Source organism: Quercus robur, chromosome 8 (assembly GCF_932294415.1).
Source record: "Quercus robur chromosome 8, dhQueRobu3.1, whole genome shotgun sequence".
Classification (NCBI taxonomy): domain Eukaryota; kingdom Viridiplantae; phylum Streptophyta; class Magnoliopsida; order Fagales; family Fagaceae; genus Quercus; species Quercus robur.
In genome coordinates, this window is record NC_065541.1 from 11,476,838 (window position 1) to 11,493,389 (window position 16,552).

At 34.4% G+C, this 16,552-nt stretch overlaps 2 protein-coding genes across 3 annotated transcripts; both read left to right on the top strand.

Annotated features, from left to right (window-relative positions):
* The first annotated feature begins 1,870 nt into the window (after positions 1–1,870).
* LOC126694585 (uncharacterized) lies at positions 1,871–7,425 on the top strand. 2 transcript variants are annotated; one of them, XM_050390941.1, is made up of 9 exons: positions 1,871–2,218; positions 2,825–2,881; positions 3,119–3,171; positions 3,933–3,984; positions 4,889–4,954; positions 5,037–5,096; positions 6,302–6,344; positions 6,738–6,782; positions 7,066–7,425. In XM_050390941.1, exons 1-9 carry the CDS (start codon positions 2,206–2,208, stop codon positions 7,127–7,129), a joined length of 453 nt encoding a protein of 150 aa, XP_050246898.1. In that variant the 5' UTR covers positions 1,871–2,205; the 3' UTR covers positions 7,130–7,425. The 2 variants fall into 2 exon arrangements, with proteins under 2 accessions (XP_050246898.1, XP_050246897.1); XM_050390940.1 differs by having other exon boundaries at positions 1,874–2,214.
* Positions 7,426–10,986: 3,561 nt separating this feature from the next.
* On the top strand, positions 10,987–11,856 carry LOC126695855 (uncharacterized). Its single transcript, XM_050392655.1, has one exon. The coding sequence runs from the start codon at positions 10,987–10,989 to the stop codon at positions 11,854–11,856; it is 870 nt and encodes a 289-aa protein (XP_050248612.1).
* The last annotated feature ends 4,696 nt before the right edge of the window (positions 11,857–16,552 follow it).

Sequence of the window (16,552 nt, forward strand, 5' to 3'; positions counted from 1 at the left end):
CCAATAAAATTCACACCACAAAAGCTCTCTTGATAGTAACTTCTCTCTTTGCCCTGATTCTTTCCTCGTATCGACAGTTGAACTACATTAGCTTTTTTCCAATTAACCCTTTTTAAAATTAGTCACTTTAAGTTAGTAAATTTTTGTATAGATTCAAAATTTGGATTTATTTCCCCACTTGAGGGTTGCTAATGACTTCAAAGTTAAAACAATAAAAAAGTAATTAAAAACATGTTTTTCTATTCGGGTTATGTTTTGTGTATTAAAGTTTTATCTACACTATATACAATATGATTCCCTTCTTTGCATTGGATTTTTATATGGTTCAAAAATACCCCTAAACCTTACGTTGAACAGGGAAAAACTTGAGGACAACCCGGTAAAATTATACCTCAAACTCCACTTGAAATGCCTACAAAATAGAACACTCTCCTACTAATCCATGTCTTCAAAACAAACTTATCCAAGTTTTCTCAAAAAAAAAAACCTCATCACACGCGTGAAGCTTATGTAATAAGATTAGTATTTATATAATGATTTGAAATTACAAAATATATTATTAATTTTTCTTAATAATTCAAATAACAGTAAATGTTTTCTGACAGATTTTTAAAGTTGCAACCAAAACACAAGGAACAAATCAATTTTCCAGAAATATAAATCATTTTCCAAGAAAAAATAAAATAAAGATGTTTGGCATTGAAGTAACCGGAGCTTAAGCCCAGAAAATTCAATTATTATTTTTTATTCTTTTGAAAAAAAAAAGGTTGAAACAAATAGTTAAGTTCTTGATAAATTAAGGATTTTATTTTTTAATAAAAAAATACATCCTCAAGCTTTAATGTGATTATTGAACAATTAATCTCGTCAACAACCTTGTAATTATGCTTCAATTAATACCTCCTAGTATTTTTAATAGAAAGGTCTAAGGTTCAAATTTTTATCTTCTATTATACTATTAAATTATCAACAACAAAAACTAATTAACCCCCTAAATTTGAAGTTTATGATGAATCTAATATTGTATTAATATCTTCTTGTTAAAATCTAATAGATTTAATCAAGTGATGCAAATGTTTTTTATTTTTTATATATAAAATTGCCGAGGTTATGCGTTATAATTGGCTTAAATAAAGATGATCTTTGTGGTTGTGTGAAATAAATTATACAAATAATAACTCTCCATGCTCACTAATTCAAGACAAATGGAAAAATTTTGCTCAAAATTTAGCTCCAAACATAATTGGACTTATCTTTTTCAAGTTATTATGTGACAAATTATAATACTATTCATATGTATTATTTAACAAATATTGTTTTTAATATAATTACTGAGGTTACGCATTATTGGCTTAAATAAAGATAATCTTTGTGGTTGTGTGAAAGAAATTATACAAATAACAACTCTCCATGCTCAAATGGAAAAATTTGCACAAAATTTAGCTCTAAACATATTTGAAGTTATCATTTCCAACCCATTACATTGCAAATTATAATATTATCTATATTTATTATTAAAACAAGTCAAACCCTCTAATAAATTTTTTTTTTTGACTAAAATTATATATGAATGGAAAAAGAATTTATTTGGAAACTACTTTTTCTAAAACAATTTTTTTTAAAAAAAATACTAAGTATTTTTAACAAATACACACGGAGGGTGGAAAAAAGATTTTTTAAAGAAACTTACAGTGATTTTCACATACTTTTTTACTTATATATATTTTCACACATATTTTTAAATAATAATTTTTAATTTTTAAGTGCATGCACTAAATATCTCTCGTACCTTTTTATCTCACGCACCTTTTCCAATGTTATTACTTATTTGAATAAGAAAAAAACTTTTTTGCCAAACCCAGTTTTTTTAAGACCAAAGAAAACAAAACAAAATAAAACCCAGGTTTTATGTTATCAAAAAAAAAAAAAAAAACAAGGTTTTCCCATAACCCAGTAAACGACTTTATTGTAGCATTCAGAGAGTTCCCACTTCACACGTCTTAGCGTCCATTTTCACCGTTTGTTTGCCATTCTTGGAAGACGAAGACAATGTCAACAGTGGGTTTCATTTGAATTTTTATTTTTATTTTTTTCAGTAAGAGATGTCGAAGCTATTTACTAGGATTGTTGGGTACATAAGAAATTGGTCTCTGATGGGGATGGACAAAGCGGGCAACCAATACTTCGTCAGAACAGAAGAGATTGATGGTATCAGTAAGTGGGTTTCAAGTCTCAATCTCAATCCTTTAGTCGCTTTTTCATTATTTTGGGATTTCGGTATTTGTTATTCACTATGTATGTGCACTTTTGTATCATGGGTTTTGCTCCAATTGCATTAATTACTTGTGGACTGGACTCTACTGTGCTGTATACTTGTATTTGTCAATTGGGTTGTCTTTGTTTTCCATAAATTGAATAAATTTCTTAAGGTGTGAACTTATTGTGATCCATCACTCTATCTTTGAAGTTGCCAACTTGGTGTTTGACAAAATGCAGGGAAATAGAAAATGTCGATATTTGTAGTTGTAAATTTTACTATAACCCCAGACCCAAGAAAGTCGATTCCGTTATGATAATGAATATTGTACAAGTGTTTTTGCTGAGATGATTTAGGTCTTTTTTTCTTTGTGTATGCAACGCAAATATTAAAATCTTACATTCTGGAGGTGAAATGAAGTCAAGGTTTTATATTGTGAGTGTGTGATACTCTGATTAGCTCAAAAGATACGTAGCTGTAGTGATAATTCAATTGTGTCTATTATTATACTGTTAAATTCACCTTGCTATGTGCAAATCTTATTCTGTTAATTTATTGATATGCTAGTGAAAGAGAAAAGATGGGTGGTATTCAAGGGAGAGAAGGACCCAACTTCCATTCCAGGTAATTGGTTTTAGGCAAGCTCTACTTCCTTTAAGTTCCAAATTCTTGGTTACTGTGTGCTTAGTTATTATCACTATCAGGTATTGTCTTTGTTTGATCAGTTAAACTAGAACAACTGCTCACAATTTATAATTGAATAGATAAAAATCTTATGTATGTTTTAATTGGAAACTAGGTGCAAGAAAGGCTTACATTTGTTTGTTTAATTAATGGTTGTTTACCCTTTGCTTGCTGTAGTTGAATGGGTATGTTGGCTGAATGGGCAGCGCAAAAGCGCTCCAACCGCTGAGGTAATTTAGAAACTACTCTTTGTCTTGAAGTTGACAAGACCAATGACACATCTGTAAGATTTCAGTTCCTAATGTAATGTGATGTTCAAATATATTGGTTACCTTTTTTATTTTTAAGGGGAAAAAACAAAAAAGGGGGAACATTTTCTTAAATAGCTTGCTCTGAAGAGTACACCTAGAGAGTGACTTTGTGTGTGTGTGCGTGTGTGTGTGTCTCTCTCTCCCACACACACACACACACGCACACACACAAATTATCTGGAAAAAGCAGCCTACTGATGACTGCTAATTTTGACTAGCTTGAATTTCCTGCTACTGACATGTTATCTTTTCAAAATTTTGCTTGCAAGTTGACTGAAATTATTCCCTGGAATGCATTCATTTATTTCTTTCCTTTTCTTTCTTTGGTGCCTCTTGAGAGATTAATGTTTAGATGAAATTGATGATCCTGGAAAAAGTAATTGAACTTACTCTCCCCTCAATAAATGTAATGTTAGATCCTATTGCCTTGGCCATAAAATCCAAAGAATGTGTTCATGGACCCTAGAAATTTGGCTTGGAGAAAAAGAAGAGTGCTTAGTAATTACCATAGAGTTCTATTCCCAATTTCTGGTCCATCTAAAAAGTTCCAGTGACAATAATTTGTGACATGGATGTCCTTGGTGTGTTAGATGTAGACACCTTTTCTAGTTGCTTAAAGAGACGTTTCTTTTTTAGTAATGCTACACTATATTTGACAATTCTGTTCATCCCCTCTTCAGGAAATGATGGAACTGGAAGCTAGGCGTGAACAAGTTAGACTGAATGTTGCTCGTATGGGTTACTTCTAATAGCAGTTGACTCTTCTGTTTTGTTGCTTCTGCTACTTTCTAGCAAACGATCTCCTTAATATTTTGTTGATCATTTATCTGATGGTTAATAAAAAAAGCCTTAATACTTTAATTTCCATATGACTGATGGTTAATAGAGTAAGCTTTTTGCCAAAATTGTCTTGGATTTGCAATTTTCCTGAAAGTGTCACTCAAATTTTAGAACAGGGCATGAAAATCTTGAAATTGGCTATCATGAAAAAATGCCTTCGAAATTCTGGTTAGTGGCAAAAAACTGAAATTCTAATGATAGTGTCAATTACAAAACTATGCTAGAAACCCTTTTTTTCCTTGTTACTCATTGATTGATTACAAGATTTTGAAAACTGAAAGCATCTACTTTTTCTTATTATTTTATGAACATATTGGGTAATTTTCTTGCTTTCTAGTGCTATAGATAAAAGATGGAACAAATTCATTAGCATAAATTTTTTATATTTAATTGAATATTGGTCCTATTTTTATATAGTATAAGAAATGATTGCTTCATAGATATTAAAACCACCAACATTAAATTATTTTGAATCTATGATAATGGTGCCATAAGCTTCAAATGTGGGAGAAATCTTAGAACTGGACTGTATTTTTAGTAGAAGTGTACAATACGTAGAAGGCGCTAATATAATGAAAACTCAACTATCCCCTGCGACCACCCCCTTTCTCTCTCCCCCTTTGTTTCGTTTAATGTGTTTCTGCTCTCTCCTAACATCATATCCTTTACAATGACTATATTATTGTGAAAGGTTTAGTGAAGAATTGCTATCAAGATCTTTTAAGTTGGACTGCTTTATTATCATTTTTTAGCATTATACAGAGACATTAACCCGCATTCTTTTTATTTCACAAAGTTCTCAAGAAAGAAGAGGAGGAAAAGAGAGCCAAAGCAGGGGCTACACGCAAAACCATCAGCACTGGTTAGCTATTTATAAAAATATTTTTTTGATAATTCTATTAAAATATTTATCAATAACTGATAATTATACCACATATATATAGGTCAAGTTGGAGGTCCAGACTTGAAAAGTTTCATTCGGCAATTTCCAACTGCATCAGAAGGTATTGTAATCTTCACAAAACAAAACTCTTGCATTAAGTGAAGACTTTCAGTAAACAGCATCAAGGATCTGCGTCATTGTGTTAAAATGACCCAGACCAACGCTTCAATGTAATATCAACTCATCAGCTTTGTTATTAAAACATTCTATAATGGTGATCTGGTCAAAGTCATAGACATATTCTGAAATATAGATAATTGTTGTCACGATGGACTCCCAAGTGAACTTGCATGCAATTTCGTACGCAATTCCACATGCATGTTTCCTAGTTCACCACTCAAAATAATGTTGTAATTGTGTCCTGATGCATGTATGTGGGCATTTTTAAAAAAATTGTTATTCAGAAATAGGACATGCTAGATAACACCTTCAGCCTATAGGTCTGGCCCATTGGTATGTTGTGCACTTTGTATTCTTTGCCAGATAGCGTGTCAAATCTTACAAGTCCATTTTACCTGTGTAATTAAGTCAGGAGATGAAACTAGTGTCATACAGAACCGCATTGTTGTGTTAAATTCCTTGTCAACTTTCTTATATGATACAATGGTGTGGTTTGTGATTTTTTTTAAAAAAAAAATGCAGTTATCACTTTGTCTTTTTCTAGCAAATGTGATCGCTATTGTTATCAATAAAAGTAGAATGTAAGTTTCAGAAGAAAAGATAACAGAGTAATGGACTCTTTTTCAGAGCTCAAAAATCAGTAATCTGATGGGACCAGATTATTAGGGAAGATACTTATCAAAAAAATTAAAAAAACCAGTTTATTAGGGAAGATAAGTAAGGTGGTTCCCCCAACCCATACTGCTGTAAAAAGTAGCCAAATATGAAGCATCAGCCAAAACCTTGAACCATACATACCAATGAACCAAACTGATTCAAAGAGTCAAACGTCCTTAAAAAACGTTGAATTGTATAAGTTGCAGTCATAAAGGACCCAGTGGTAGGATTTTGTTACTATGATCTGAATCATCTATGCAAGTTAAGCTTCTATCAGAGCTTGCGACTTCCATTTCTTAGTGTTATTGGTTCTCTAGAGCAGAAAACTGACTTTCGTATTTCTGAAGCTATAAAATCTCTTTCTCAAACTTTTTTTTTTAATTTTTTTTTTAAATTTATAATTATACTATTTTTATGATTTTTTTTCTTCTCAATTAAACTTATGGTTTGGTGCTTACAATGTTCCAATTATGTTGGTTGTTTTCAAAGGTGACAAAGTTGAGGAAGCATCTGATGCAATGGATGGCATGAGGTGCGTCTGCTCATATTTTTGTTTATACTATACTAGGATAAAATAACAAAAAGCTGCCCTGGTCAAGCATTATAGCAATTATGTAATGCAGCCAGTTGGCTTAGTTTGTATTTCCCATATGTCTCTCAACTCATTTTCTTCCTAATTTATGGTTGCATAAAGTGGTTTACCCCCTAATTTGCTTTTTAACACTAATTTTTCTCACTTGGTCTGCCTCAAAACTCATACTTCCTTTTTATTTTCTTACTTTATAATTTGTTCAGATAATGTTTCAAAGCAAATATAGAAGAAATAGAATCTTATTTTTGAATATTCTATGCTCAGCATATAACAATATAAGCTCTATTTGTGCAACCTATTACCTATATCTCATATCTTATGTTTCAATTACAGTAACTCTAAAGAGAGGGCAGCAGAGAAGGAAAAACCAGAACCACAGTAAGTTCACTAGTCTTAGTTCCTGATATGTGCATGCATGGTGCAGCCAAGACCTTAGAGACATGAATTAACGAGGAGACAAAAATCTTGTTGATGCTCTTGTTGTGTCCATCAAAAGCAATCACATGAAATTTAGAACTTAATGCTACATCTTTAACTACAATGATTTCACTAGCCATGTTACCTATCACCAAAAAAAAAAAAAAGGGAGGTTCACTGGCCATGTTTTTTATGCAACAAATTTCCAATGATAAATGTTTCTGCATTGTTGATTTGTTTCCAGGTCGTCAGAGCCAATAGGATCTGGGCAGTCGTTTAGACCAGGCACATGGCAACCACCAACATGAACGATGGCAATGGTTGAAAGGGACTCACCAACACCAATCCTCATGGTCTAAGCAATAATAACTTGTTTTTCATGCCAATTTCAATGACCTTGTTCAACTCACTTCACTACCATTTAACCCAGTATTGTTTCATGGAGATTCTATCATGGAGCACAGCATAATCACATTCTTTAATCTCATTGGTTAAATGAATCAGTTTTGTTCAGACTTTTGTTGATTAGAACTTATTTGTGTATGTGAAACTATATTCCAAAATTTTTCTCAATAATATACGGATAAGTTAATTCTTTTTCCAATGTGAAACTATGGTCGTAGGATTCTTTCTTCATTAGTGTTAGGGCCTATTTATTTAAGTTTATAAGCTGGTTTATAAATAAATCAGCTATCCAGGGGAGAAGTACTCTCATAGTTGGCGGGATTCATACGCTTGTGAGGTTCAGATGCCCGATGCATATTCCTCCGACACAAACAATTCCTCTCATAATCGAATTTTAAAAAAGAAAAAGGATTTCCAATTTTTTATTGTCTATTATGCAGAAACCAAGAATAAAATTTATTTTTTAATATTGATTGGTACTTATCAAAAAAAAAAAATATTGATATATATATATATATATATATATATATATATATATATATATATGGTCCTGTTAAGTTATGCTCTTGGAGTACACATTAATCATTCATTTTTGGAAACATTTAATGAAGAATTAAAAAAACTATTAAAAAAGTTATCAACTTTTTCATCTTTCTATAAAAAGTTTTATAAAATGGTTTACTAATTTATGCCTTAAAGATATATGTTAGTAAAACCCATATATATATATATATATATATATATATATATATATATATATATAAAACAAAAATTTACTACTGTATGCTCTAAAAGTTTTCATTAACTTTACTTTTTTTTTTCTTTTGGTCTTGAGTCATTAACTTTATAACAAAAATTTTCTCACAAAAAAATAACAAAAAGTTATTTTAACATGATCACAATCCACACACGTGTAACAAATTCTTTATATTTCTTAATTATTAAATTATATTATAGTTATATTATACACACACATTCACAAAAATATAATAATAATAACGCACACAATCAATACCAAATGCATACTCAAACACCTATAATATAAATTTATAATAAAGAAAAGATATTCACAAACATTCACTCTTTACTCTTAGAGTTGAAGATGTCAAGATAGTCAGATAAAGAAGAGATATGAGATGAGATTCATGAGAGAGAGAGAGAGAGAGAGAGAGAGAGAGATGTGATATGTGTTGTTGTTTGGTTTCAGGATGGACTGATATGTGTTGTTGTTTGGTTTTGGGATAGGCTAATATGCGATTAGGATATGCAAGATTTAATCTTTCAATCAACTGCACAAGAGAAAATTCACTTTTTAATAAGATCAATTAAAATCTGTTGCTAATAATTTCTAGTTCTATAATCAAAACAAATTCAAAAGAAAAGGAGCATATTTTAAGTTAACATTCAGCTAAAAATAAAAATAAAAATTAACTCTGAAACATTACCATGAACGATAATTTACTCGTACGTAGTTAACATAAGAACAGAAGGACATAGTACAATGAAAAGGCTAGGGCATTTAATTTCACGCCTGAATGATCTCTTTAGAATTCTCTAGCACCACCTAGGTTCAATCCGGCCACAATGTAACTTTTCCCTTGAGCTATAAAAATCAACATCCTTACCTTCAAAGGAATGAAACTTTTTTTTTGTCTCTAGTGAAAAGAAGACCATGCTTTGTCCACAGAATATAGGAAAGTAAATTTTATTTTCCATTCCAGGAGTTTTTGCCATTATAGAAAAGGATGATGAACAACTCAAATAAAGCATATGATTTCCCAAATTTTCTACTCTGATCCAGGTCATTTTAGATTCATTCAATTTGAAAACCTGTACCCATTTTCTCATATCACCCACAAATACCGAGAAGCAGGGGCGGAGCTATGTTGTCCCTTGGCCCCCCCCAAAATTTTGATTTCTTCTACTGTTAGGCTATGAGCTTGATAGCAAAAAATAAGTAAAAGGCTATGGCTCCCTGGAAAATAATGATCGGCCCCCCCAATTCTTTCTAGGATCTCTACTTATTAGTCCAATAGATAACTCAAAGTCCTCAAATAAAATACTAGTTAGCTCTCCCAATTGTCCAAATGATTTGTTGTCAATCCAAATATCCAATAGACAATAATCCTCACTCTCAAAATATTCCATAATTGCTTTCAGTTCCAACTTCTTCTTGTGTCTTAGTATTTCAGGTTTGTTTGTTTCTTCAACATCATATGGGCATTTAGATTTATGCTTTTTATATATATGATAATGGTCATTTAGTTTTATGAATATGCTTTGTTTATTAAGTTGTTCAATTTGTTGTATTGCTATATGATAATATATTATATCTCTTTCCATATCATCATTTTTTTTTTTAATTTGAAATTAGGAGCTGACTAATTCATTAAAAAATATGAAAATTTTCAATATTATGGATAATGATGGGTTGATGGTGCTTAAAATAATAGTATGCAATTTTTTGTATGTGTATGGTAAAATAGACTGCCTTTTGTACTTCCATTAATATTTAAGAGTATGATAATATATCAAAGTTGATAATTTTATATTTATAAATTTATGAATTATGATCTTGGCCCCCCCAAGTACGAATTCCTGGCTACGCCCCTGCCGAGAAGAGCTCACCATCACATTCTACTAGATAATTCTGGTCACAACCACTCATGCATGGTCGTTTAGGTTTAGTAAGAACTTCCCAAGTATTCTGACCATTATCACAAAACCATGCACCATTAGTTGATTTACAATCTCCTCTACGTGAGTGTACAAATATGGTAGGCTCCCCAAGCATCCCTGTTTCACTCAAGTCTTTCAAGAGGCTAGTCTGTGTGGTCAACAAAAAGCAGCATGCTACTCCCATGCAAGGTAGTTCAGAAAGGAGGTCGGGGTTGGATTTAGCAGATGGACGGGTCAATAAAACAGCACAGGGAAACTTGTGAGTCGTATGACAAGGAAAATTATCAAGTGAAGACTGGTTTCCAGTCCCCCCTAACCCAATGAGTTACCTTAGTTGGAACTGTCGTGGCTTTGAGAACCTATAAACAGAAGACAAGCTTGCTGCTATGGTGAGTAATAAAGATCCCAAAATGCTTCTTTGGATGGAAACAAAAGTTGAGAAAACTACATTGGAAAGAATTGGAAGAAAGATGCAGTTTGCTAACATTTTTGTAGTCCCTCGGGTAAACACAGGCGGTGGCTTGGCTTTACTTTGGAAAGAAAATTGTTCAGTGGATGTCCAGTCTTATTCTGAGAACCATATTGATGCTATTGTGGACCGTGGAGTTGATGATGCCTAGCGGTTTACGGGTTTCTATGGTGAGCCCGACACCGCTAGCCGGGAAAACTCTTGGTCTTTGCTACGGGCCTTAAGTCATCGTTACACTCTTCCTTGGATTTGTATGGGTGATTTTAATGAAATTTTGTTGGGTGAAGAAAGATGCAGTTTACTAACATTTTTGTAGTCCCTCGGGTAAACACAAGCAGTGGCTTGGCTTTACTTTGGAAAGCAGATTGTTTAGTGGATGTCCAGTTTTATTCTGAGAACCATATTGATGCAATTGTGGACCATGGAGTTGATGACGCCTAGCAGTTTACGGGTTTCTATGGTGACCCCGACATCGCCAGCTGGGAAAACTCATGGTCTTTGCTACAGGCCTTAAGTCGTCGTTACACTCTTCCTTGGATTTGTATAGGTGATTTTACCGAAATTTTGTTGGGCGAAGAGAAACTTGGTTGGCTTGACTGACCTGAAAGACAAATGCAATTATTTAGAGATGCATTGGATGATTGTAGGTTGAAGGACTTGGGCTTTAATGGTTACCCCTTTACATGGTGCAATAGGAGACATAGTGCTCACAATGTTTGGATCTGCTTGGATAGGGGTGTAGCCACAGTGGATTGGATGTTGAGATTTCCCACCTCCCGAATCCACCACCTGGATGCCTTACATTCCAACCACAAACCGATACACCTATGCACGGATTCAGAGTTCAAGCAATTCTACAGGAGGGGTAGGCCTTTTAGATTTGAGGTTATGTGTATTAAGGATGGTTCATGCGAAAGAGTGATTCAGGATTCATGGGACCTAGCAAGGTTGGCTTCTTTGGTATGGGGTTTCAACAAAAAAATCGGTTCAGTCCAAGACAGTTTGCAAGCCTGGAACAAAAACTCTTTTGGGCAAGTCTATACTTCTTTAGCCAAAAAATTGAGGGAGTTGAAGGCAATGGAAGAATCGGGTGGGTATGTTTCAAACCCTTCTCGTGTGCAAATGCTATGTACTGAGATTGAACGATTGAAAAGCAAGGAAGAATGCATGTGGAAACAGTGGTCTCGTACGGCTTGGTTGAAGGTAGGTGATAAAAATTCTAGATATTTTCACTATAGAGCAAACCAAAGAAATAAACACAACCAAATTTTGGAATTGGAAGATGGGACCAGAGTATGGGTGGAAGAGGAAGAGGCAATGGGCAAAGTGGTGGAATCTTATTTCCAAGACATGTTCACAACCTCAAATCCGAGTCATTTTGATGAAATTCTCATGGGCTTGCAACCAGTGATCACAGAGGACATAAGTGCTGCCTTAAGCCGTGAATACCAGGTAAATGAAGTACTTCTAGTTCTCAAATAAATGGCTCCCCTCATTGCTCTGGTGCCTGACGGTATGTCTCCCATTTTTTACAAAACTTATTGGCATATTGTTGGTAAGGATGTTGTTTCTATTGTCCTAAATGCATTAAACTTAGGTATGGTTCATGAATCTCTAAATTCTACCTTCATCTCCCTTATTCCAAAGGTAAAAAACCCGAAAAGAGTATCAGAGTTTAGATCAATTAGTAATGTTGTCTACAAATTAATTGCTAAAGTAGTGGTCAATCGTTTGAAAAAAACTTTATCCCATGTGATAGTTGATTCTCAAAGTGCTTTTCTCTCTGGTAGACTTATTACTAATAATGTACTTATGGCTTTTGAGACTTTGCATTACCTTAAAAGAAAAACCCAAGGCCAATTGAGTTTTATGGCTCTAAAACTTGATATGAGCAAGGCTTATGACCGGGTGGAATGGGTATTCTTGGTGAAGGTAGTGAAGCATTTGGGCTTCTCGGACAAGCTAGTTTCCTTTATCACATCTTGTATGAGTACAATTTCCTTTTCTATGCTCCTTAATGGTCAACCTGTGGGCCACATCAAGCCAAGCAGGGGGCTTAGACAAGGTGACCCTTTATCACCTTATTTGTTTCTTCTTTGTGCCATGGGTTTGCAGGGACTTATTAAAAAACCTAAAAATAATGGTGACATTAGAGAAGTATCTATTTGTAAATGGCCCACAGATTTCTCATTTATTTTTTGCAGATGACAGTGTACTCTTTTGTCGGGCTAAGGTGGAGGAATGCCAGAAAGTCCTTGATTTACTCTCAGTCTACGAAAGAGATTAAGGGGAAAAAATAAATAGAGATAAAACAAACATTTTCTTCAGTTCGAACACTCAACAACACATGCAAACCTGGATTCAACAACTTCTAGGAGTTTTAGCTATTCGCCAGTATGAAAAATATCTGGGATTGCCAGCATTGGTGGGGCGTGCCAAAAAGCAAAGCTTTGTCTATATTAAAGAAAGAGTGTGGCGAAAATTATAGGGATGAAAGGAGAAACTACTTTCACAAGCAGGTAGAGAGGTATTAATCAAAGCAGTCATTCAGGCTATTCCTACATATACTATGAGTTGCTTCAAACTCCCTAAAGGCTTGATAGAGGAATTGGAAACTCTCATTAGGAAATTTTGGTGGGGGTACAACGGGGAGAATAAAAAAGAGCATTGGGTGAAGTGGGGAAGGTTGTGTGAAGACAAGGAGAAGGGAGGGTTAGGTTTTAAAGACATTGAAAAATTCAATGACTCTTTGTTGGCAAAGCAAGTGTGGCACATGCTTAATAATCTAGATTTTCTATGTCATAGAGTTTTTAAATCACGTTTTTTTTCCAGATTGTTCAATCCTTGAAGCTAAAGATTCCACCATGGGGTCTTATGCATGGAAGAGCATTTTAGGTGCTAGAGATGTGATTCGGAAAGGGATGGTTTGGAGGATTGGGAATGGACATTCTGTTAGAATAAGGGAGGATAAGTGGTTGCCGGTCCAAGCCAACAAATTAGTCATCTTACCTCTTCCCACTGTAGCTCCAGGGACCAAAGTGAGCTCCCTCATCAATTCTGCCCTAGAAGTGTGGAACTCTAATATGGTAAACCAGCTTTTTCAACCCCATGAAGCTTCATCCATTTGTGGCATGCCCTTAAGCAATAAGCTACCTTTTGACCGAATCATATGGAGGCTCACTCCATCTGGCATGTATAAAATCTGGAACTTTCTTTCTAAAATAGAAGAGCTGAACTCTATTGATTCAGAAAATGAATGTAATACAAAAACTGATCCCAATACATTAAGGTTATTCTATATATATATATATATATATATATATATATATATATATACACGTCTCAGATAACCATGTCCCTAATTTTCAGTAAAATTAGTTTCTACCAATTCTAAACTATACAAAGGTATTATAGCATTTACAAGACAGACCAATGCCTACAAGCCACATGTATTATGATCTCCAAAACTATGTATAAACACTTCATGATAAGGCACAGCTTCAATGGTCTCTAGCACATCCTTGCAAGCCCACTGATGCTCTATTTTTGATGCCTCTGCTTTGCATTGATTGTAGTTGAAATTGTGTGCAAGTGGTGCTGCTCCACTCTTACATTGCTGTCCTGCATTAATTTCATCAGATGCATCCTCAAGCATTGAACAAAGGGCATTAGTTTTAACACCCCCCCTCAAGAGCAAGGCTCTTGCATTTTCTGGAAATTCAATGTTAGCAGCAAAAATGTTAATTAAACCCAATTTCTTGATCAATCTGACATAGTTATCTACACCTAAGGCTTTAGTAAAAACATCAGCTAGCTGATTTTTAGAACTCACATGAAAGGTCTTAATTGTTCCATCTAAAACTTTGTTCCTAACAATGTGGCAATCAGCCTCTATGTGCTTAGATCGTTCATGAAATACTGGATTTGCAGCTTTGTGTAGTGTTATCATAGTATAATAGAACAAGTTTATCATGTTGCACATACAAATCTTTCAACAAATATAACAACCATGTGACTTCACATGTTGTAGTTGCCATAGATCTATACTCAGCCTCAGCTGAAGATCTTGAAACCATGGATTGTTTCTTTGATCTCCATGATATTAATGAATCCCCAAGGAAGACACAATACCCTGTAAGTGATTTTTTGGTATATGGACACCCTGCCCAGTCAACATCACAATATGTTTTCAGCTGCAAGTTTGATTCACAAGGAAAAAAACCCCTTGGCCTGGAGTTCCTTTAATGTATTGTAATATCCTATTAGCTGCCTGCATATGAGGAACTCTAGGCTGTGCTAGAAATTGACTCAACCTATTTACAGCATAGGTAATGTTAGGCCTACTCAAGTCAAATACATCAACTTGCCTATAAGCCTCCTATATTGACTTAAGTCTTTTAGAAGCTCTCTATCACCCTTTGACAGCTTAAGTTGCTACTCCATGGGTGTTTTCAAAGGCTTACAACCCATCATTCCTGTTTCTTTTAAAATCTCAAGTGCAAACTTCCTTTGATTCAAGCTAATTCCCTTATCACTCCTTGCAATCTCAAGTCCCAAAAAATACTTGAGTGACCCTAAGTCCTTTATTCCAAACTTATCATCCAAAACTGACTTTAAATCTGCCACACAGTTTGGATTATTTCCTGTAATCACCATGTTATCCACATACAAAAGCAATGCAGTAAACAAAGAACCCTTGGCATACACAAATAATGAGTGATCAGCTTGGGATTGAACAAAACCAAGTTGCTGAATGGTTGAAGACAGCTTAGTGTACCATTGTCTAGAGGCTTGTTTTAACCCATAAAGTGACTTAACAAGCCTACAAACAATAGGTGCAATAGATGTAGACCCCCCCTTACTGTGAAAACTAGGAGGGAGTGACATATATACTTCTTCAAACAAATCACCATGCAAGAAAGCATTGTTTATGTCCAATTGATGAAGTGGCCAAGATTTAACTGCTGCCAAAGCAAGAACTACCCTGACAGAAACTGTTTTAGCTACAGGGGAAAAGGTTTCAATGAAATCTAGACCTTCCCTTTGAGTATAACCCTTTGCAACTAACCTTGCCTTATATCTATCTATAGTCCCATCTGATTTCAACTTAATTCTATATACCCATTTACAGCCAATAAGGATCTTACCTGGAGGCAAGGTAGTTAGATCCCAAGTATGATTTTGTTCAAGAGCTTGGATTTCCTTATCCATAGCTTCTCTCCAAAGTGGATCTTTGGCTGCTTGAAAGAAGCTTTGAGGCTTTTGAGGAGCTGAACTAATTGCCAGAACATAAGATTGATAGCTGGGAACAAGATGTGCATAGGTAAGACTACGACTAATATCATAAGGACCACCAGAAGTAGGAGAGCAAGCTAAAGCACAAGAATAATCTTGCAAGTAAGCTGGAGGTTTTGAAGTCCTAGTTGACTTTCTGATAGGTGCAGGTGGTACTTCTGGTGTTGATGTACATGTCTGATCTGGTAAGGCAGCTAAAGGAACTAAAGGAAGTTGAGAAGGAAAACAATCAGCAGTAGGTGCATTATCAAGTAAGGTATTAGAAGTTTCAACAAAATGATCAACAGAGTTAGGGGCAGAAGGTGAAACTGAAGTACTAGAACAATTAGAAAGTGAATCTAGTATGAAAGTAGGAGCAACAAAAGAATCAGTACCTGTGCTGGAAGTATCAGTACCTTGGAAGGCTAAATTTGAAAGAAAAGGATCAACAAGAGCAACATGTGTACCATTAAAAGGAAAAATATTCTCATGAAAAATTACATCCCTGGAAATGAAAACAGACTTGCTAGAAAGATCATAGACCTTATAACCTTTTACCCCAAAAGGATACCCTAAAAATACACACCTTTTGGCTCTAGGGTCAAATTTAGATCTGGCATGAGAAAGAGTAGATGCATAACATAAGCAACCAAACACTCTTAAGTGATTATAAGCTGGCTCATGACCAAAAAAGACTTCATAAGGTGTTTTGTGAGACAATGGTGAACTTGGGATTCTGTTGATCAAGTAGACAGTAGTTAAAACACTATGCCCCCATAGATATAAAGGTAACTTGGATTGAAACATGAGAGATCTTGCAACATTTAAGATGTGTTGATGCTTCCTCTCAACAATAGCATTTTGTTGAGGGGTTTCAACACAACTTAATTGATGCAATATACCC

What these genes read in the sequence shown, in the direction of transcription:
- LOC126694585 (XM_050390940.1), top strand. Translation starts at nt 2,103, where the DNA reads ATGTCGAAGCTATTTACTAGGATTGTTGGGTACATAAGAAATTGGTCT. An exon ending in AGAAGAGATTGATGGTATCA is followed by an intron (nt 2,215 to 2,824) that starts GTAAGTGGGTTT and finishes TTGATATGCTAG; the next exon opens with TGAAAGAGAAAAGATGGGTG. An exon ending in GGACCCAACTTCCATTCCAG is followed by an intron (nt 2,882 to 3,118) that starts GTAATTGGTTTT and finishes TGCTTGCTGTAG; the next exon opens with TTGAATGGGTATGTTGGCTG.
- LOC126695855 (XM_050392655.1), top strand. Translation starts at nt 10,987, where the DNA reads ATGCAATTATTTAGAGATGCATTGGATGATTGTAGGTTGAAGGACTTG.